The 23155-nt window shown below is 34.0% G+C and overlaps 1 protein-coding gene across 2 annotated transcripts in view; it reads left to right on the forward strand.

The window, feature by feature from the left end:
• The window catches only part of stat5a (signal transducer and activator of transcription 5a), a 225205-nt gene that overhangs the window by 150876 nt on the left and 51174 nt on the right, over positions 1-23155 (forward strand). For both annotated transcript variants that reach the window (XM_056453251.1, XM_056453252.1), the window contains 8 exons: positions 1383-1517; positions 1600-1756; positions 2208-2297; positions 6939-7113; positions 10018-10148; positions 12873-13024; positions 16338-16493; positions 21153-21332. In XM_056453251.1, coding sequence (XP_056309226.1) covers positions 1390-1517; positions 1600-1756; positions 2208-2297; positions 6939-7113; positions 10018-10148; positions 12873-13024; positions 16338-16493; positions 21153-21332 — 1169 coding nt within the window. In that variant the 5' untranslated portion in view covers positions 1383-1389. The remainder of the gene's footprint in view (positions 1-1382; positions 1518-1599; positions 1757-2207; positions 2298-6938; positions 7114-10017; positions 10149-12872; positions 13025-16337; positions 16494-21152; positions 21333-23155) is intronic.

Raw genomic sequence — 23155 nt, forward strand, 5'->3', positions numbered from 1 at the left:
AAATTAGATGCGTATGTTTCAACAAACACGTGTAGACTGCTGAATCATGTCAAATCACTCAGCTTAACAGTCATCTGTTAGCGTCAAAATACAATGCGATACATCTATCACTCTCTTTTGTCAAGTTTAATTATGATTTAGCCTTTATCCACAACAGATCTGGTGAGCAAAATTGGTTAATGTTACTCTGATTGGGTTTATAATTGTCCTTGTTTAGTGTATGCCATACTGTGTGTGTGTGTGTGTGTGTGTGTGTGTGTGCGTGCGTGTGTGTGTGTGTGTGTGTGTGTGTGTAAGAGCAGTTGAGCTCATTAATATTCACGACATCAGCCATATATGGTCAATCAAGGACCTTCTAATTCTAGGGGTATTTTATGGAGTAATAAATGAGCTTATAAACCATTTCTGGAGATTTTTTGAACCAATGCCATAAACATATTATGTAGATATCAGAGAACAATTTAACTTAAGTCAATGCAGTACAGCATACAGTATGTACACCTTTAAAATATATAACAAAGTCTTAACATTACATTAAAAGCAAATGGGAAATGGTCTGTTAGTGGTTGCTTAATTGTCACTAACATAATTGCATAAAAATATACAACAGACCTTTAAACCCTAAATAGACAGTTCACCCAAATATTTTATTTTTGTAATCAATTTCTCACTTTTGTTTCAAACCTCTGAGAAATTTTCCTCTGTTGAACACAAAAGCAGATATTTTGAAGAATGCTGTAACCATTGACATCCATAGTATTTGTTTCTCTTACTATAGAAGTATTTTTGTTTAACAGAATAAAGAAACTCCTAAAGGTTTGCAAACACTTGAAGCTGAGTAAATAGTGAGTGAATACTTTAATTTTAATACTAAACTATCCGTTTAACTAACTATTCATTTAACTACCCCTCTTAATTTCTATCCCCTTAAGAAATTTCTGAACTTTAACTTTGAAAACAGGTCTGAAGCAGTTTCAATTTACTAGAGCTTCTATTTTAAGCTGCTTTGACACAATCTACATAGTAAAAGTGCTATAGAAATAAAGATGAATTGAATTTAACATGTTTCAGTGTCACCAAGCTGATTTCAGCAAGAAGGACATGCTCCTGCATTAACATTTATGTTGATCCTGGAACAGTATTCCAATCAAAATTAAGAGATACGTTTATCGTGTTAAGTTTAAGCTTACAGTTACATGTAACATGATTGTCATCCAACTATTTTTCCCCTCTGATTTTGGGAATAATTTACAGTTATGGTTGGGTTTAAGGGTAGTGAATAGGTATGGATTACAAAAATTATGTTCCAGGATCAACATAGATGTTCATCCAGCATCGCATCATACTTGGCAAAATCATGACATGCTTGTGGTGTTTTTCAGAGCGATCATGGCCGTGTGGATTCAGGCCCAGCAGCTGCAGGGAGATGCTTTACACCAGATGCAGTCTCTCTACGGCCAACACTTCCCCATAGAGGTGCGACACTACCTGTCCCAGTGGATAGAAGGACAACTCTGGTAAGTCACAAGCTCATTAACCACATTTACATCATTTTAAAAAATCTGGTGTTTTTAAACATGTCCGTGTGTCCTTTGTTAGGGACGCCATAGATTTAGAGAACCCTCAAGAGGAGCTTAAAGCCAAGCGTTTGTTGGACAGCCTGATCCAGGAACTACAGAAGAAAGCAGAGCATCAAGTCGGAGAGGATGGATTCTTACTCAAGATTAAATTAGGACATTACGCTTCACAGCTAAAGGTTGGGCTTGTTTTTGTTGTTGTTCATTCTGTACCAATCATGAAAGAGGAGTTGAAGTCTGTGTGAAATCAAATTTGCTCTCTTTATTTTGCACATTATTGTTCTATATAAATATTGGAGATATATTAGCTAAATAATTAGCTAGAAAATGATTGACTAAAAATAGTGATTGTAAAATTTGTGATTATATGTATAATAATAATAAAATATAAATATAAAATAATAATAAAAAATAAAAATAACGAGACAGATGTTGACATACTGTATTTCATTGCATGATGATAATAAAGAACAGGTCGGTCAGGAAAGTGCAGCTTCAGTGTTTACTGTCATTACTGCTGCACATATACTTGAGTGTGTTCAAGTAAAACAAGACAGAGTAAATGGAACTGTGTGCATGTGTGTGCTTATTATCATTTAATTCTGGTTGTGTATATGTGTGTGTTTTCAGAGCACGTATGACCGCTGTCCGCTGGAGCTGGTGAGATGCATCAAACACATCCTTTACACGGAGCAGAGACTCGTCAGAGAGGCCACTAATGTGAGTGTGTGACACAGAGTTCACTATCCTAACATTAGCACAGTTCACTCAGATCGTTCTCTTTTTGTTTTTTATTGAAAATAGCATAAATATATCGTAAATACACATCCAATTCATGAACTCAAAGCACGATTTATAAATACACAAATCCAATTCATAAGTTTAAAACACGATTTGTAAATACGCAAAGGTAATTTGTAAGTTCAAAACACGATTCATTAATACACAAATCCAATTCATAAATTTAAAACATGATTCAAAAATACACGAATACAATTCATACGTTTAAAACACGATTCGTAAATACGCAAATGTAATTTGTAAGTTCAAAACACGATTCATTAATACACAAATCTAATTCATAAGTTTAAAACACGATTTGTAAATATGCTAATTCAATTCATACGTTTAAAACACGATTCGTAAATACGCAAATGTAATTTGTAAGTTCAAAACCTGTTTCATTAATACACAAATCCAATTCATAAGTTTAAAACATTATTCGTAAATATGCTAATCCAATTCGTAAGATTAAAACATGATTCGTAATACAAAAATCCAATTCGTAAGTTCAAAACAGGATTTGTAAAAACGCAAATCCAGTTCATATGATCAAAGCATGATTCATAAATACACAAATGTAATTTGTAAGTTCAAAACATGCTTTGTAAATACACAAATCCAATCCGTAAGTTCAAAACACACAATTCATAATATACACAAATCCAATTCAGAAATTCAAAACACTCTTCGTAAAAGCACAAATACAGTTCGTAAATTCAAAACACGATTAAAAAATACACAAATCCACTTTGTAAGTTCAAAAAATGGTTCAAAAATACTCAAATCCAATTAGTAAATTCAAAACTTGATTCAAAAAACACAATTTAAAAACACGATTTATAATTACACAAATTCAATTCGTAAATTCAAAACGCAATTCATAATTTACACTAATCCAATTCAGAAATTCAAAACATGATTATAAATACACAAATTTCATTCTAAGTTCAGAACATGATTCAAAAATGCACAAATCTAGTTTGTAAGTTCAAAACATGATTCGTAAATACACAAATCCAATTCGTAAGTTCAGATCACGATTCAAAAATGCACAAATCCAATCTGTAAGTTCAAAACATGATTCAAAAATACACAAATCCAATCCGTAAGTTCAAAACACACGATTCAAAAATACACAAATCCAATCCGTAAGTTCATAATACGATTGATAATATACACAAATCCAATTCAGAAATTCAAAACACTCTTCGTAACAGCACAAATCCAATTCGTAAATTTAAAATACAATTTATAAATACACAAATCCAATTCAGAAATTCAGAACATGATCCAAAATACACAAATCTAATTCTTAAGTTTGGAACACGATTCATAATATACACAAATCCAATTCATTTTGCGAAATTATGGAAAAATTATGATTTTTACTTGTGAATTCAGAAATTGCGTGTGGTATTTATGAATTGTGTTTTGAATTTACAAATTGGATTTTGTAAATGTGAATTGCGCTGTGCATGTATACTTTTTGTTTTGTAAATGTATTATTTTTGAGACTGATCTGGCCCCATATAAAAACATCATTTAATTTTTCAAATGTATAATAATAGACAAAAGTCACAAAATGACATTCAACACAATATGTGGAAACCCAGATTGTTCCAGAGTGCGTAATTCATTTCACAGACCTCATAATTTTGCTTCCCTCATAATTTTACGGTACGTTCCTGTGATTGATGAACTGCATTATTTCTCACATTTATAAAAAGAAATAGCTGCGGTCTCCTTCTGGTTTAAATCATGGCCATTGTTCGTACGTGCGTCAGTCATGCCTCACCAGACTGGAGTTCAGTGAGTGCAGTCAACTTCTGAAAGCATCATAGATAATAAACAGGGCTACTGTACCTGAGACTGACTTTTACAGTCTTCACAAATAAAATGTGCACAATTGCTTTGGATAAAACACAGACATGTCTCCTGCCTACACTCAAATTCATGATATCTGTGAAGCCGAAGCTACTTTTTATGAGAGTAAAAGAGGAAATGTCTGATTTTATCAACTAAACTCACAAACCATAAAATCATAAAACCTAAAGATGATGTCACTGAATCGTGAAGCTCGTGAAATGCCCACTCATGTTCTCAGACAGATTTGTACAGTACGTTCTATCAAATGTGTTCATATACCATTGATGTGCTATATAAATAATATTTAGTTTATTTAAACATACACACATGCACTCAGGCATAAAGGAAAAACCTCATCCGTGTTGGTTATTCATACACAATGGGGCTGACATGATAATAACCCAAAAATAAAATCCAGACATGCAAGTATGCTGATTTAGTTTTCTTTAGTATAACATTAAGGACAATTTCTTTGATTCATAAAACTAAAAGAGTAAAAAAAAAAAAACATTCATTCATTCATTTTCCTTCGGCTTAGTCCATTTATGCTGAATGAACCGCCAACTTATCCAGCATGTGTTTTACACAGCGGATGCCCAGTACTGGGAAACATCCATACACTCTCATTCACACACATACACTACGGACAATTTTGTTTATTCAATTCACTAACATCGCATGTCTTTGAACTGTGGGGGAAACTCACGCAATCACGGAGAAAGCGTGCAAGCTCCACACAGAAATGCCAACTAAACTCAGCCAGGATTCGAACCAGCGACCTTTTTGCTGTGAAGTGACAGCGCTAACCACTGAGCCACCGTGTTGCACGTTTTAAAAGCAAAATAATATATACAAACAAAATAAATGAATACTCTCAGATTTTTGAGATCTTGTTTTAAAGGTGACAAACATGTGCATTTACTACAGTATAAACAGCATTACTGTCCACATATTGGTGTGGATGCTAATATAGCTATTGTTAAAGATATCATTATTGGTGTGCATTTACAGTGTATAATGACATTTCGGTTTGTATGATTTCAGTTGGAATTATTCAGTTGGTCATTATTTGGGTAGCAGACATATTCTGAATGCCTTCGGCAGAATTAAAAGGAGCCAGTTTAATTCCAAGATTACATCCGAGATTAATCTAGATTATAAAAATTAATCTATGCCCACCTATATATATATATATTGCCCAGTTAACCAAATTAACTTAGCTAAGCCTTGTACTAGTATTATGTACTTATAGGTTAAGACAAAATAAATGATTTATTAAAAAATGTGTTATTAAAGCTATTGTGTTTAAAAATGTGTTGAAAAAAGATCTTTTCGCTTGGAAAAAAAGAATTAAAGATTCACCTTAAGGCTAATAATTTTTGCTTTAACTCTTGTTGTTGTTTCTTATTTAAAGGCAAATAAAAAGATTTAATATTTAAAACGTCTAAAGAAAGGAACATACCGTAAAAAAAACAACAACTAATAAATAAATAATAATTTACTTGACTGCCATTAGCTATGTTTCCATTCAGAAATGCGAATTAACTTTATGCACAAAACTGGATTATCACATTAAACATGTGCGAATAAAACAGCGTTTCCATCCAACGAGTCAAAGCGAACAAAATCGTCACTTGCTATCTGGCCCCTAATATCATCAGTAAAAATAGAATTTGCTGTGGTAGGAGAAGCTGCATCAATCTTTTCTTCATCTAATAAATTACTAATAAATGTAAAAAATCTAATAAATTACTTGCACCTCAGAAGACAATCCTGACACACAGTGAACACGCGGTGGTGTTTGAATGTGTGAGACGCCGAGCACAGACGCCCTTGATTCTAGAGGTCATTAATAATATAATAGCACTAATACTGAAATGGTTAAGAATTTACAATGACCAAAACAACATTTCAGATGTTTTACAATGTAGCCTGCTCAGCCTGCTGGCTTCTCCATTCGCACATATTTTTATCATCACATGATCTCTTAGAACAAAATCACTTGACTTCAACGCGCATACTGGAATTTGTTCGGTAAAAGTGTTTCCATTGTAGTTTATGCATGTCTTTTCTTATTGTATAAAAAGTTTATACTACTCAGTTACTGTATTTTTTAAATTTATGTGCATCTTGGCGTTTCCATCATTATTTTTTATGCGCATATCCAAAATAAGCATACAATAGGTGGATGTATAGGTATACAATAGGTGGAATAGGTTTAGAAATACCTTTCTATTACTTTATTCCATTTTAGAGTTAAATTCTTCTATACAGTATTACTATTTTTAGTTTGCATATTAGATATCTTAGATCTTTATCCACATTCACCCTGAATTACATTCTTAAATTTTTTTTGGTTAATGAAAATTGAAATGGAACATATTTTTTAATTTCATTTCAATGAGAATCACAGATATTTTAGCCAGAAATTACACTGTGTGGATGGTGGTATAGTGGCTCAGTGGTTACCACCGTTCCCTCACAACTTAAAGTTCACTGGTTTGATTGTTGGCTGGGGCAGTTGGCATTTCTATGTGGAGTTTGCCTCTTCCTCCATGCCGGAATAATTGGTGGTTATTTCTGCTGTGGTGACCCCTGTTAAATAAGGGACTAAGCTAAAGGAAAATGAATGAATGAATCAATGGGACTGTATGAAATAATCTGATCATAATTTGTCTTCATTTTAATATATTTTGTTTCATGATTTTACAGTCGAGTTCACCGGTGGGCGGGTTGATGGACAGCATGTCACAGAAATACCACCAGATAAACCAGGCCTTCGAGGAGCTGCGAATATTGACTCAGGACACAGAGAACGACCTCAGAAAACTACAGCACCAACAGGAGTACTTCATTATACAATACCAGGAGAGCCTCAGAATACAGGGTATGTGTGTGTGTGTGTGTGTGTGTGTGCATATATATATATATATATATATATATATATATATATATATATATATATATATATATATATATATATATATATATATATATATATATATATATTTTTTTTTTTTTTTTTAATTGTCTACAAAACAAACCGTTCTCATCATTATACAATGACTTGCCTAATTATCATAACTTCCCCTACTAACCTAACTAAGCCTTTAAGTATCACTTTAAACTGAATACTAGTATCATGAACAAATATCTATTTAAATGTTATGTACTGTCATCATGGCAACGATGAAATAAATCAGTTACTAGAAATGAGTTATAAAAACTGTCATGCTTAGAAATCTTCTTTTCATTGAACAGAAATTGGGGAAAACATTATACACGCTAATAATTCAGGAGTGCTAATAATTCTGAATTCAACTATATATGGTACATCAGCACACATTTACATCTGCACTCATAGCGTGATGCGTTTATCCAAAGTGATGCACAAGATATTCCTTTTTTTTCACTTATGTACTCTCTTTGATTAAGATTTTGCTATTGATGGATTCACTCTCGATAGGACATTCATGCATTACTAGCGCACTAGTCGTGTGCTTGCATACAGACCTTTTTATCATTCAGTACATGATGCTGCAAAAAGTCCTCATTAAAATAGCATATGTGCTGCCATAATACTTGAGAATGCTGTTGAATAACAAAACAGGTCTGAATTCAGTCCTACATTTTGCAGAATAAAAGTTGCATGTTTTTTCGAATTTGAATCATGCTGTGAATTATAAGCCAAGTTGATTTATGTATTGCAGTGAATATCTAAACTAAAGTATTGGTGCTGAGAATGATATTTAAAGGTTCCATGAAATGCTTTGAAATATGCGTGGGTGTTTGACGTACAGTAATCTTAATTGAAACATGAAGAGAGGGTGGGACATAGTGTAGCTCCTCCCCTTTTTAAAAAAACAGCCAATAGCAGTTTTTTTTTTAATCACAGCTCTGCCAGTGAGAGTGATTGAGCTCAAACGCATCAAATGAAAAGCAAATGAGAAGTGTCTTCATATAGGTGTAGGGATATGTCAGATACTATAGAGCATTTGATTGGTCAAGATTTGATGAGAAACTGAAGTATGAGGTGACGAGAGTAAAAACATTGATTCATTTTAGTAGAAGTGACAAACTTCAAGCTTTGAATGTTTATATCAATTTAATATCCTATAAAGGTGACTGTTTTAATAGGCAGCACAAATGCTGCAGTGTATTAGCAACAATCACTAAATATATTACGTTATTTATTTAATACATTAATCTACATAGGTCTACAATAATAAAAGAACTACCTTTGTGTATCATGTCATGTCCCCCAATCTGCAAATGTTATAGTTTATTAAAGTCGGCATGAAATCCAAATTTACAGTGTTTATTTAGCAAATAATTAACCAACAGAAAACAAAAAAGATTTGATTTGGTAATCTTTAATCAAAATCTGACCATTTGCTTCCACTCAAATTATGCTTAGCCATGCCCCTCCAACTGTTAGTTTGCTATGAGAGAAAGATGAGAGGAGGGATGCAAAAATAAAGACCCACGCCCTACTCAATATTCCATTTTAGTTGGAAATGCATCATAATACTGAAATAAAAGTCTCAGAAACTTTTGGTTCACAGACCTACAAACTAAAGCTAACTATAATTACCACCGGCTACTGTTTATATTTTAAAATTCAAGAAATATGACTTTATTTTATTTTTATCTTATTAAAAATTGTATTTATTTTGATTTTTTAATTTAATTTAAATAAATTTTATTTTATTTTATTTTATTTCGTAAACTGCACATATAATAGTAGTTTTGGAGGAATTGCTGATATAGATGGGAAGAGAATAAGACTAACACCTTAAAAATAAGTCCTACAGTGGCTGGCTTAAACTTGCTAAAAAAAAAAAAAGCTGTTGCTGTCAAACATTGTTAACTTCACTAAGTCAGTTTAATGGTAAAGGGATTGATCCAATATGCCTATTGATAAAAGGTTTGAGAAGAAATGTTATACTCCCATGTAAAACTCCCATCTAAATGTAGTATTTTCAAAATACAAAACACTATTTTATTTTGATTCGTGTTGTGGCTGCTGTATTTTGTAGCTTATTTTGATACATGTAAAATTGAGGTATTTGGTATGTTATTTTAAAATAAATTTCAATGTATTTTTGCCCAACCCTGATCATTATACTTATCACTGCTTAAGTGTAGGGTTTTTTCTCTCTCAGCTATGAAGTTTTTATATGGTGCGATGTATAGTTTTTTTTTTCAGAATTTACAGTCATTTCTAGATTATTATGAATTCTAAAATTGAGATTGAAAAACGCGTCAAGACAGTAAAATGGAAAATGTTGGAAAACCATAGTGCCTGGTGATCAAAAAAGTCCTTGTCCAGCCCTGTTTATGACGTATCATAGACCTAAAAACTAAAGCTAACTATAATTACTATCACCTACTGTTTACGTTTTAAAGAAAGAAAATATGGCTTTATTTTATTTTATTTTATTAATAATTTAATTATTATTTTTTTATTAATTTGATTTATTTTTTCATTTTATTTATTGATTTTATTATTTATTTTATTTTATTTTATTTCAAGAGTAAATTATATTGGGATATTAACATTATCATTATACTTATCGCTGCTTATATGTTGGGTTTTTTCTCTCTTAGCTATAAGTTTTTACATGGTGCGATGTAAAGGTATTTTCAAGAAATTATAGTCATTGTAGGTAAATATAAAGACAGTAAAAAGACCTTGTGCTTGCTAGAAGCGACCTTTTCATTCTGTCACATACTGAGCAAGATTATGGGGATATTTGTGTGTTAATTTGTCTGTGTGTGTTGTGTGCAGCTCAGTTATCGAGTCTGGCCACGCTGCCTCCAGCAGACCGACAGCTACGAGAGCCCAGCCTGCTCAGCAAGAGAGCCACAGTTGAGGCCTGGCTAACCCGAGAGGCTAACACCCTGCAGAAATACAGACTGGTACATACACACACACACACACACACAACTGCACAAAATGAATGGTTTGCAGAGCATTCACATAATTAAGCATCTTAATGCCTTAATCATTTGTAAAATTGCACTGCTATTAAAAAATAGAAAGTAATACAGTACATTTATTAAGGTGAATAATGTCACAACATAATTGTTTTTGTTTATATAAAACTTTTTATTGAAACTTCTATTCATCAAAGGATCCAGTAAAAATATTTGGCATAGTTTTAAAAATATATATTTAAGACAGAACTCTGTTTATCCCTGATAAAAACTGATAATGGGGCATCAAATCATGAAATTAGATTAATTTCTGAAGGATTACGTGACATTGAAGAATAAAACATTTATGTTAAAAGTTCAGCTTGGCATTACAGGGATAAATGAGATTTTAAGATATATTCAAATGTAAAACATAATTTTATATCTCAAATTTGTGTTACAATAACCATATTATTAACAATTTTAAAATTATTACCATTTTTTTGATCAGTTTTTGATCAGACGAATGCAGCCTTTTTTCCTGCAATTCATTTATAATAATCCTAAGTAGGGTTAATCAAAAAACTAATTTACTGCTATTATCCATCTTATTAGGACTCAATTACTAATAATAAATAAAAATAATAAATGTTTAAACATTCTAAATATGACTTTTCATATAGATTTTAATGTTTGTATCCCTCAGGATATGTTGCCCCTTTAAAGGGTTAAGTAAAAAGGTTATAATTCTTCGGCTTTGTGTCTATTGGAATGGATTGTTGCTCAAAAGAATTAACTTTACCCACCCTAAAGTGGTTCCAGAGTGTCGTGAGTTCCTTTTTTGTTGTTGTTGTTGAACCAAAAAGACGTTGCTTTGATATTTGATATTTTTGAGAGAACCTTTAAGGCAGGGGTGTCAAATTCAGTTCCTTGAGGGCCACAGCCCTGCATAGTTTAGTTCCAGCCTGGCTTCAACCACTTACCTGCAGTTTCCAAACAAGCCGAAGGTCTCAATTAGTTTGATCAGGTGCGTTTAAATGGGGTTAAAGCTAAACTGTGCAGAGCTGCAGCCATCCAGGACTGAGTTTGACACTCCTAAGGCATCTATATGTAAATAACCTCTGTTTTGATTGGCTAACCTCTAAACAGGTGCAGTAAATAGAGGATTTTGATTCACTTACAGATGAAAATATCTGGTTCTATTTCATTGTGACTTCAAAGATCCTGTGAAGTGGATTTTTTTCGATGTGTGATATTTTGAACTGCAACACCAAGACAGAGCAGAGAATTAAGTAGCTCTTTCCCCTTTTAAAAAATCAGCTAATAGCGTTTTGTTATTATCACAGTTCTGCCAGTGACAGAAATTGAGCTCAAAACATATATAGACTCTTGATCGGGGCAGGGCATGTCAGATACTAGAGAGCATTTTGTTGGTCAGAACATTTGATAAGAAACTGAAGTATAATGTGACATCACATTTTAGATTAATTTAGGTGGAACTGACAAACTGCAAACTTTTAATTTTTATATCTTCTAAAGGTGAATTTTGTCATTGTTTTGTAGCACAGATTAATCTCAAAAATAATACTTTTACAAAAAAAATAAAAATTCATACATGCACAGCGCAATTCACACGTACAAAATCCCATTTATACATTTGTAAACAAACAATTCGTAAATTCAGTAAATGTGAATCATGTTTTAAATATAAGAATTGGATTTGTGTATTTATGAATCGTGTTTTGAATTTACGAATTCGATTAAGATGTTTATGAATCATGTTTTAAATTTACAAACTAAATCATGTATACAAATTGGATTTGCATATTTATGAATTGTGTTTTAATTTTGCAAATTGGATTTCTGTATTTATGAATTGTGTTTTGAATTTACTAATTGAATTTGCATATTTTCGAATCGTGTTGAATTTATGAATTGGATTTGTGTTTTGAACTTACAAATTGAATTTGTGTATTTATGAATCGTGTTTTGAATTTACAAATTGGATTTATGTGTTCACGAATTGTGCTTCGAATTTACGAATTGGATTTGCGTATTTATAAATCTTGTTTTGAATTTACCAATTAGATTTGAGTATTTACGAATCGTGTTGTGAATTTACGAATTGGATTTGCGCATTTATGAATCTTGTTTTGAATTTACCAATTGGATTTGTGTATTTACGAATCATGTTTTGATTTTACGAGTTGGATTTTGTAAATGTGAATTGTGTTGTGGATGAATGAATTTTATTATGTAAATGTATTATTTTTGAGACTGATCTGGCTCCATAACTAGCTTATAGATATCATTAAGACTTACATACTGATACTAAGTATGAGGTGACGTAAAAAAAAGTCTTTTTAGGCAGAAGTGACAAACTGCAAGGTTGGACGTTTATATTTTCTAAATACAAATTTTGCCACTGTTTTGAGCACACAAGCTTATAGATATCCATAAGATGAAGGTACTGAAAATAACGTCTAAAACAATTTTCATAGAGACTGTAAGAAATTGGTTTATAAGTGCTGTCAGTTCTGATTTGCATCATATTTTTCAAGTAAAAAGACTCTGTTTTGAATTCTATCACCAAGTCATTTAACCTGAGGGCTGTAGTTATTTGCTTGAGTACAGTGCATGCAGTCATGTGTGTCTGTGTGATGATATATGAGCTTGTGTGTGTGTGTGTGTGTGTGTGTGTGTGTGTGTGTGTTTGTTTGTGGTCAGAGCTTGGCAGAGAAACACCAGAAGACACTGGCGTTGCTCCGCAAACAGCAGACGGTGATTCTTGAAGATGAGCTGATTCAGTGGAAGAGACGTCAGCAGCTGGCTGGAAACGGCGGCCCGCCTGAGGGAGGACTGGACATACTACAGTCATGGTGCTCTTATTCACTTAGTCATCTGATTTATGACCAGGGCTTGACATTAACACCCACCAACCCGACAAATTACGGCTAGATTTCAGCTGTGGCAGGGTTAGACAGCTAATCCCAATAGCCACTTTGGCTGGTTTAAAATAAATTTCAAATCGTAGTTTTTTTTAAAAGCAGGGTTTAACAATAAGGAAGACCAGAGGACCATGTGAGAGATGCTTGAGATAGTAAACAGGATTGTCAGTGATCTGATCGGGCCAGTGCTGGCTTGTCACTAAAGATTAGAGTTTTAATTTATGACCATTTGTCAATATGCATGCAAATGTGATCTTAGCAGGGTTCCCACGCTTCTTAAAAATGCTTGCATTTCAGACATATCCCAGCAGGCATACAACATCATAAGACGTTAATATTAGGTTAGATTTAGGTTGTGAGATCAGGTGACCAAAATTCAATGTCTAGCCAGCTTCTAGGACAAAGTTATTTGACGTCCAATAACGACGTCAAATGATGTTAATATTTGCTTGATTTTATTTTGTGTTGGAAAGTTACTAAAATCCAACATTTGATCGACGTCATCGTGGAAACGTCCACACAACGTCAAGCTGTAACATCATTAGCATATTTGGTTGATTTTTAGGTTGGATGCTGGACATCGACATTGACCTGACGTTGGATTCTGACGTTAATTTTCATTTTCAAACAAAATGCAATGTCCTCACGATGTTGGGGTACAACGTCAATCTGACTTTATGTTGACGTCCTGTGTCTGCTGGGAGGGATTCAAGGCAAAGACTATAGAATACACAAGAGATGTCACTCATATAGTTTTGAATGGGGGAAAAGGGCAACTGTTATGACCACTTACTGTTAGACTAGGGACTGAAGTGAGTAACATTTATATTGTGACAATTTTGTGTAATATGGGAAAAGCAAAAAACCATGCATCAACCAAAATACTGCCAAAAAAGAGAACAGTTTATTATACAACATATAAAGATAAACAGAATAAACAGAAATATACAAAGATAAACAGAAAATAGTAATAATAAAGAAGAATAATATAGATAACAACTAATAACCACAAAAGGCAAATTATATACAGTTTATTATCCATTTATAATTTATAAGCTCCTCTTCACCATTTCTTTTTGTTGGCAAAACTGACAGTTGGAGGGGTGTGGTTATGCATGTTAGCCACGCCCAATACCTAAAACATATGTAATCTGACAATTTAGGAGTGAATTATCATTACTAATGCAGTGATAGAACAGATACTAGACTGTACGTTGCGTTCTTCCATTTCCTTGTGTGAAGCAACTGTGGCTGGAAACGCAACTTCTCTATGAAATAGACTAGACATAAAGCAATGCTCGTGCACCAACAGTCCTGCTGCTTTTGACAGCTTCAGATTTAAATAAAAAAGTTTTGTTTTTGTAAGCAGCTTTAACTTTATCGCTTTGACCATTCTTTGAACAGATTAGTAATGGACCTAGTGTTAACTGTGTGCGTGTGATCATACTTTCATTATCACATACGTTACATGCATTTATTTTATTTTATTATTTTTAAAAATTTTTTATTTTATTTTATTTTATTTTATTAATATGGTTTATAATCATCATCCTTTACAATAACATTGCTGTAATAGGACATGAACTCTCCATTTATGCACTTTGCTGGAAATTGAGTTTATTTTGTTTTATTTTATTTTATTTTATTTTATTTTTTATCTTATTTTATGTTGTCAGATGAATACAGCCTCCCCCCCTTAAAATTAATATATATTGACCATAAATAGGGCAAGACCATAAAAATTAATCTATTCTATTTTCCATCTTAAGACAAAAATAATATATAAATAATACATGAATGCTAATACTACTTTTAAACTATTCTTTTAAACTATATTTACAACATTTTATTTTATCAATATGCTGTAATTATCATCCTTTAAAAATACAATAAGATAATACATTTAATAGAAAATTAACTCTCCATTTATGTATAGTTAACTGGTGATCTGGGACCTTTAGCCTGGACAGACTATACTGTGCATAGTTTAGATACATAACAGTAATTTCTTTAAATGTCAGTTGTTGTTTTTGTTGAATAAAAAGTGTATGTGTACAGCAATATTTTGTTCGTTCTGACACATTATTTAAAATCTGTGGCTAAGGAATAATTTGTTTGGTCCATAGTTTTTTTGGAAGTTATACTAACATGAGTGCAGGAACGGTGAAAGTAAATGGTTTTATTTTATTATTTTAATCTGCTTTTAAACTATTATTTTAAACTACTAAACTACATATATTAATATTTTAAAATTCAAGAAATATGACATTGCTGGAAATTTGATTTTATTTTATTAGATGAATACAGCCTTTCCCTACTTAAATAAATATATATTGGTCATAAAAAAGCAAGACCGTAAAGATTAATCTATTCTATTTTCCATCTTTTTAGTACAAATATAATATGTAAATAAAATAAATATATATGCTAATACTACTTTTAAGCTATTATTTTAAACTACTAAACTATATTTACAACATTTTATTTTTTATCTATTTACATTTTAAAATTCAAGAAATAATACTTCGCTGGAAATAAATTTTTATTTTGTTTCATTTATTTATTTATTTTTTATTTAAGTTTATTTTATATTTTATTTTACTTTATATATTTTTATTTTTATTTAAGTAGAGCCAGACTATAAAAAAATAATAAGAAAATGTTTTTATTTCTATTTTCTTATTAGGAGGTTTATAATAATATCTGATTAGGACTTTTTTTTAAATTCAAGAAATATGACTTTGCTGGAAATGTATTTTTATTAAATTTTATTTATTTATTTTATTTATTTTTATCTTATTTTATTTTATCAGATAAATACAGCCTTTCCCCCCTGAAATGAATATAATTTGACCATAAATAGGGCAAGACCATAAAGATTAATCTATTCTATTTTCCATCTTATTAATAAACATATAATATATATAAATAAAAACTACTAAACTATACTAAGCTATATTTACAACATTTTATTTTATTTTAAAATGGAAAGCTCCACAAAAGTCCCTGTAGGGAGTTTTTTTTCTCTGGAGGCACACTTGTCCCCTTGTGTATACAGTAGCTAAATAAAGCATCGCACACTATAACAGTTATGTAAACAATCAGAAACATGTGCATGTTGTACTTTCACAAAAAACAAAACATTTGCATTCACACAACCTATACACAACACATGTAGATGCTTTTGTTTGAATTTGTGTGTGTGTGCGTGCGTGTGTGTGTGCGCGTGCGTGTGTGAGTACAGGTGTGAGAAGCTGGCAGAAACCATTTGGCAGAACCGTCAGCAGATCCGGCGAGCGGAGCATCTGAGGCAGCAGCTGCCCATTCCAGGCCCCATTGAAGAGCTGCTGACTGACCTTAACAGCACCATCACAGACATCATCTCCACTTTAGTCACCAGGTGGGTATGTGTGAGAGAGAGAGAAAGAAAGCACTGAAAGCAGCATTGATCAGTACCAATATCAGTATCCCTGTAATCAACTTCATGCATTTTGTTATTACACTTATTATATACTGTTGCATGGCACGGTGGCTCAGTGGTTTGCTCTGGTGCCTCACAGCAAGAAGGTTTCTGGTTCGAGGAAATTGAATGAGTGAATATACACTCACTAGCCACTTTATTTGGTACACCTTACTAGTACCGAGATGGACCCACTTTTGCCATTAGAACTGCCTTAATCCTTCGTGGCATAGATTCATCATGGTGCTGGAAATATTCCTCAGAGATTTTGCTCCATATTGACATGATAGCATCACGCAGTTGCTGCAGTATCAGCTGCTCATCCATGATGCGAATCTCCCGTTCCACCACATCCCAAAGGTGGATTGAGATCTGGTGACTGTGGAGGCCATTTGAGTACAGTGAACTCATTGTCATGTTCAAGAAAGCAGTCTGAGATGATTCATGCTTTATGACATAACGCGTTATCCTGCTGGAAGTAGCCATCAGAAGATTGGTACACTGTGGTCATAAAGGGATGGACAAGGGTCAGGTAGGCTCTGGTGTTGACACGATGCTCAATTGGTACTAATGGGCCCAAAGTGTGCCAAGAAAATGTCCCCCACACCATTACACCACCACCACTAGCCTGAACCATTGATACAAGGCAGGATAGATCCATGCTTTCATGTTGCTGACACCAAATTCTGACCGAACCATCCGAATGTCACAGCTCGGTTTGAACTGCAGCAGATTGTCTTGACCATGTCTACATGCCGAAATCCATTGAGTTGCTGCCATGTAATTGGCTGAATAGAAAGAGTTTTTGAGGTCATTTGTAGTTTGCTGAATGGTATTTGTTAATTCCAGTAAGTTTTACACCACTTCATTGTATCTCCAGTTTTTTTTTTAAATACTTCACTGATTAATGAAGTTCCCCTAAACACAAAATACAGGCCTACACCTATACCTTCCACAGAATACTCATTAATTCCTTTTCCTTAGGCTTAGTCCCTTTATTCATCAAGGGTCGCCACAGTGAAATGAACCACCAACTTATCCAGCATATGTTTTAAACAGCGGATGCTCTTCCAGCTGCAACCCAGTACTGGGAAACACCCATACACATTCACTCACACACACACACACTATGGTCGATTTAGTTTAATCAATTCACCTATATTCTTTGAACTGTGGGGGAAACCGGAGCACCCGGAGGAAACCTACGCCAACATGGGGAGAGCATGCAAACTCCACACAGAAATGCCAACTAACCCAGCCGGGGCTCGAACCAGCGACCTTCTTGCTGTAAGGCAACAGTGATAACCACTAAGCCACCGTGCCACCCTTCACAGAATATTAAGATACATAAAATTACACCGCTTAAATTAATGATTGCTATCAGGATGTGAGGAAACTTTCAACCAGCATAACAAAAATTTTTCTGAAGAGCTTTCGTATATTTTTACTCAGCTTGACTGGTGCAAGTTGGGATGACTAGAAAAGTTCATTTGATTCATCTAAAACATTCAGACGGCAGTCATTTTATTCTGTATACATATTTATGCTACTTTCCTCATGCATTTGAAAACTCGAATCCCTCAGTCTTTTTCATATCACTGAAAGAAATATCAAAATTGGTTTGCAACAGCATGAGTAAATAGTGACGCAACGGTCCTTTCCGGCTGAACTTTAACTTCCCTTTCACATTTTACCAGATGAAAAAATGTGCATCTCATTGGCACATGAAGGAGTGCTTGTGTGTCGCTCACTCCGCATGTGCTGGAGTGAGTGTGTGTGAAATCAACAGAGCCTGCTTCTCCGAGAGATTCAGGCGTCACTTTCATGGCACACCGGGAATGTCTGCAAACTTCTGCTGTCCTCCTTTAATGCCTCATGCTGGCGGTGTTCACACCTTCCGCAGGGGAGGAAGGCGAAGGCTCATTTGTGTGTGTGTGTGTGTGTGTGTGTGTGTGTGTGTGTTCAGAGCCTCGGGCCTCGCTGTCACTGAAACATTGAGCTAATGGGAGCTATGCTTTTAAAAAACCATCTGTGTCTGAATGCATCTCTATCACGGTGTCCAGCATAGCACGTACTGGATCAGAACGAATCCAATCTCAATTGCTACAAACTAGGTAGATATATGGCCCGGTTAGGAATGCAAAGGCATAAATATATTGTATATTAAACCATGCAAATATACTGTTTGTATATACACTCACCGGCCACTTTATTATGTACCAACTGCATGTTAAAGCAAATTTCTAATCAGCCAATCACATGGCAGCAATTCAATGCATTTAGGCATGTAGACATGGTCAAGACGATCTGCTGCAGTTCAAACCGATCGTCAGAATGGGGAATAAAGGTGATTTAAGTGACTTTGAACATGGCATGGTTGTTGGTGCCAGACGGGCTGGTCTGAGTATTTCAGAAACTGCTGATCTATTGGGATTTTCACGCACAACCATCTCTAGGGTTTACAGAGAATGATCCGAAAAAGAGAAAATATCCAATGAGCCGCAGTTCTGTGGGCACAAATGCCTTGTTGATGCCAGAGGTCAGAAGAGAATGGCCAGACTGGTTCCAGCTGATAGAAAGGCAACAGTAACTCTAATAACCACTCGATACAACCGAGGTCTGCAGAAGAGCATCTCTGAATGCACAGCACGTCCAACCTTGAGTCGAATGGGCTACAGCAGCAGAAGACCATACCGGGTGCCACTCCAGTGAGCTAAGAACAAGAAACTGAGGCTACAATTCGCACAGGCTTACCAAAATTGGACAATAAAAGACTGGAAAAACGTTGCCTGGTCTGATGAGACTCGATTTCTTCTGTGACATTCGGATGGTAGGGTCAGAATTTGGCATCAACAACATGAAAGCATGGATCCATCCTGCCTTGCATCAACAGTTCAGGCTGCTGGTGGTGGTGTAATGTTGTGGGGGATATTTTCTTGGCTCACTTTGGTCCCAATAGTACCAATTGAGCATTGTGTCTACGCCATAGCCTACCTGAGTATTGTTGCTGACCATGTCCATCCCTTTATGTCTTCTCATGGCTACTTTCAGCAGGATTATGCACCATGTCTTAAGCCGAATCATCTCAGACTGGTTTCTTGAACATGACAATGAGTTCACTGTACTCAAATGACCTCCACAGTCACCAGATCTCAATCCAATAGAGCACCTTTGGGATGTGATAGACTGCGTGATGCTATCATGTCAATATAGACCAGAATCTCTGAGGAATATTTCCAGCACCTTGTTGAATCTATGCAACGAAGGATTAAGGCCGTTCTGAAGGCAAAAGGCAGTCCAACCAGGTACTAGTGAGGTGTATCTAATAAAGTGGCCAGTGAGTGTATTGAAAATGAATATAAATAATATAGAAAAATATCCAAGTAAATTTTTTAAAGTAAAATATTGCATCAACCTTTTCTTCACTGCTTAAAGAAGAACTGACTCTGGGTTCACTCTGGGTTAAGCAAAGTTAGCGGGCATATGTCTCATTTTAAAGGATGGTATCGGATGAATTTATAGTGTCAAATACTTGCTCATATCCAATGCCAGAATTTTTGCAGAATCGACGAGTATTTCCGATACTAGTATTGTATCGGTATTGTAACCCTACAAATTAGATATTATTTAAAAACCCATAAAAACCTATTATTTGTTAAATTTTATTAAGATTCAAAACAGTTTACTATGTGAATATCTAGTAACGTGTGTTTATAGCTCTGATGTTAAGCTGAGTTTTTCCAATTTATTTATTCTTACTTTTGTTTTATTTTTTATTTCATTTTAGACAGTTGTATCTGTCAAATAACTCAAATCATTCAGCGTAGTGATGCAGAACATCAAAAAAGGGAAAAGAGAGGGAAAGGAGGAGATGGGGTGAAAGGGGGGATTCTTCCAAAACGAAGATAGATTTATTGTAAACTAGGATCATTCTGATTGGATTATTACTGATTACAGATGAGCAGCCAGTCGTGCTCAATCATATCACATCCTCCTCTCGAAATTAGTTTATGAAACTTCACTTGTGTACTTGCTGATACCAAGTACAGATTCTAATACTACTTAGATTTGTTTCAATTAAATTATAGTTCATATATAAAATGAGCGCTAGTTTCGAATTTTAACCAAGTATTGACCCGATACTGATATTGGTATTGGTGCATACCTAGTCCTGTGAAGTCCTTTGAATTGTGCATTTTTATGCAATGTATGACTACATCTCAACTGAAACAGGAAGAGAGTGTTGGACTAAGTGTAGCTCCTCCCCTTTTTAAAAAACAGCCAATAGCGTTTTGTTTTATCACCGCTTTGCCAGTAAGAATTGCTTAAGCTCAAGGGCATCAAATGAAAAGCAAATGAGAAGTGTCTTGAAGGGGACAGGGCTGCAGAGACAAACTGCAAGCCTTACATGTTCATATCAGTTTTATATCTCCTAAACGTGAATTTTGTCACTGTTTTCAAGCACACTAGCCTAAAGATATCTTAAAAACTAACAATACTAATAGTAACATCTAAAAAACTATTTTAATTTCATGGGACCTTTAATGCACAGCTAACTGTGCATTATACCTAATATATGTGTATGTGTTTTCCCCACAGTACCTTCATCATCGAAAAGCAGCCGCCTCAGGTGCTGAAAACACAAACGAAATTTGCAGCGACGGTGCGTCTCCTGGTGGGCGGCAAACTCAACGTTCACATGAACCCGCCGCAGGTCAAAGCCACCATCATCAGCGAACAACAAGCCAAGGCCCTTCTCAAGAACGAAAACACCAGAAAGTGAGCAGAAACGCAGCATTGCATCACATTTAGCAACTCCTCTGGGTGCATTTGATGACTCATTCAGTGTGCACTGGCGAAATATCCCTGGAGCTGCTAAAACAATGCATGTTTACTTTTATCCTTCATTTACTAATGCAGTTCTTTTTTTCTAATTAACAAGCCTAATTTTTGCAAGCATTTGGTGGTGAGTTTGAGCTAAAATGCAAATTTTTGACTAAATGAGCTCATGCAGACTGATGTTCTGTGTTGACGTGATGTTGCATTTTCACTGTCACACATGACAAGAATGAGTATAATTAGTATTGCCATACTTTAAAATGCAGGTTAAACATGTTATAAAAACTGCTGTTGTATTAAATTTCTTTTAACCTTTTTGAGCCAAATCTTAAATTCTATGGTGTGACCGTCTCACAATGTTAAAAAGAAAATCGTAAAATCATAATAATTACCTCAGGCCTAATTTTACAAGTGGCTATAATAGCAGCCGATTTGAATGTTATCACTGATTAAATGGGCGTTATAAGTGGTTATCAGCTGATAGATATGGGCCAGAAGGAGCCTTCTGTGCCTACTAGTAGGCTGTTATCATCCATCCACATGGTTAATCAGCTATAGATCACATATGGCTGTGGCCGGAAGTTAACAAGAACTATTTATATTATTTATTAAATCAACCATTAATTGTATTTTATTAACATCTATCCCAACCCTAAACCCAACCGTAACAATAATGTCAACACAGATCTGGATCCGGAGTCTTCTCTATTAGTATAGCTGATTAACCATGTGGATGGATGATGACAGCCTCATGAGCCTACCAGTAAGCACATAAGGTCCCTACTGGCCCATATCTATCAGCTGATAACCACTGATAGCGCTATAGTCAGTCAAGTGATAACACTGGAAGCGGGTGATTTTAGTAAATGACAATAGTTTTTTCATTCATGTATTTCAAAAATACATTTAGACACTGAAAATCATGTCCTCTGGTGTGACACTAATACTATATGATAAATTTCAATCAAGCAATTCCCCTCAAAACTTTAATTCGTTAAAGAAACCTATTCAAGATCATGTCTGATTCAAAATTTCTGTGGCCTGTTACGTTTTTGTCTCATCTTTAGCTTTTTTGGAACCACTATACAATTTAGTTTTGTTGTCCTTTGGTGTGACACCCTTGTTTACTGGAAATATCTAACAAATCATGGAGACAAAAACATTATTCAGAATTTCTTATAGAATTTTCATATTTTTTGTTGTTGTTGCTGTACACTTTGCAAATTATATCTTTGAGACCAGGCATGATCAAACTGTCTATACTAGATGTTGAGTTGGACTTTCTAGGTTGACTCATTTGTATTTACTGAATAAGGAAGCACCACCTAAATGTAATTACTGCCAGGCTGCTCTTACCGTAAAACATATTTTGTTGGAAAATGGAAGTTTGAACACCATTAAGAAATTTTTTTATAAGGAGAGTACTTTGATGGACATTTTTAAAAAGGTACCACCAGGAAGAGTTTTACATTTTTTTATCAAAAATTTAACTGAAAAATTCATCATATTTAAATCATATTTAACTTTGAATATGTTTTTGTGTGAATTTGATTTCTTTCTATCCTATATATTTGTCTAAATAACTTTTTATTGTAATACGAATTTGTTTTGTATCATGCAATATTTTATGTATATCCATTTTGCCACAAAATAGGCATACGTTGCTGATGTGACAATAAATAAATAAACAACAAATAAATAAATAGATAAATACATTTTTGTTGTTGTTGCTATGTATAAAATAATTGATCAGTTAGTGACCT

The sequence above is a fragment of the Danio aesculapii genome, chromosome 3, assembly GCF_903798145.1.
Source record: "Danio aesculapii chromosome 3, fDanAes4.1, whole genome shotgun sequence".
Classification (NCBI taxonomy): Eukaryota; Metazoa; Chordata; class Actinopteri; order Cypriniformes; family Danionidae; genus Danio; species Danio aesculapii.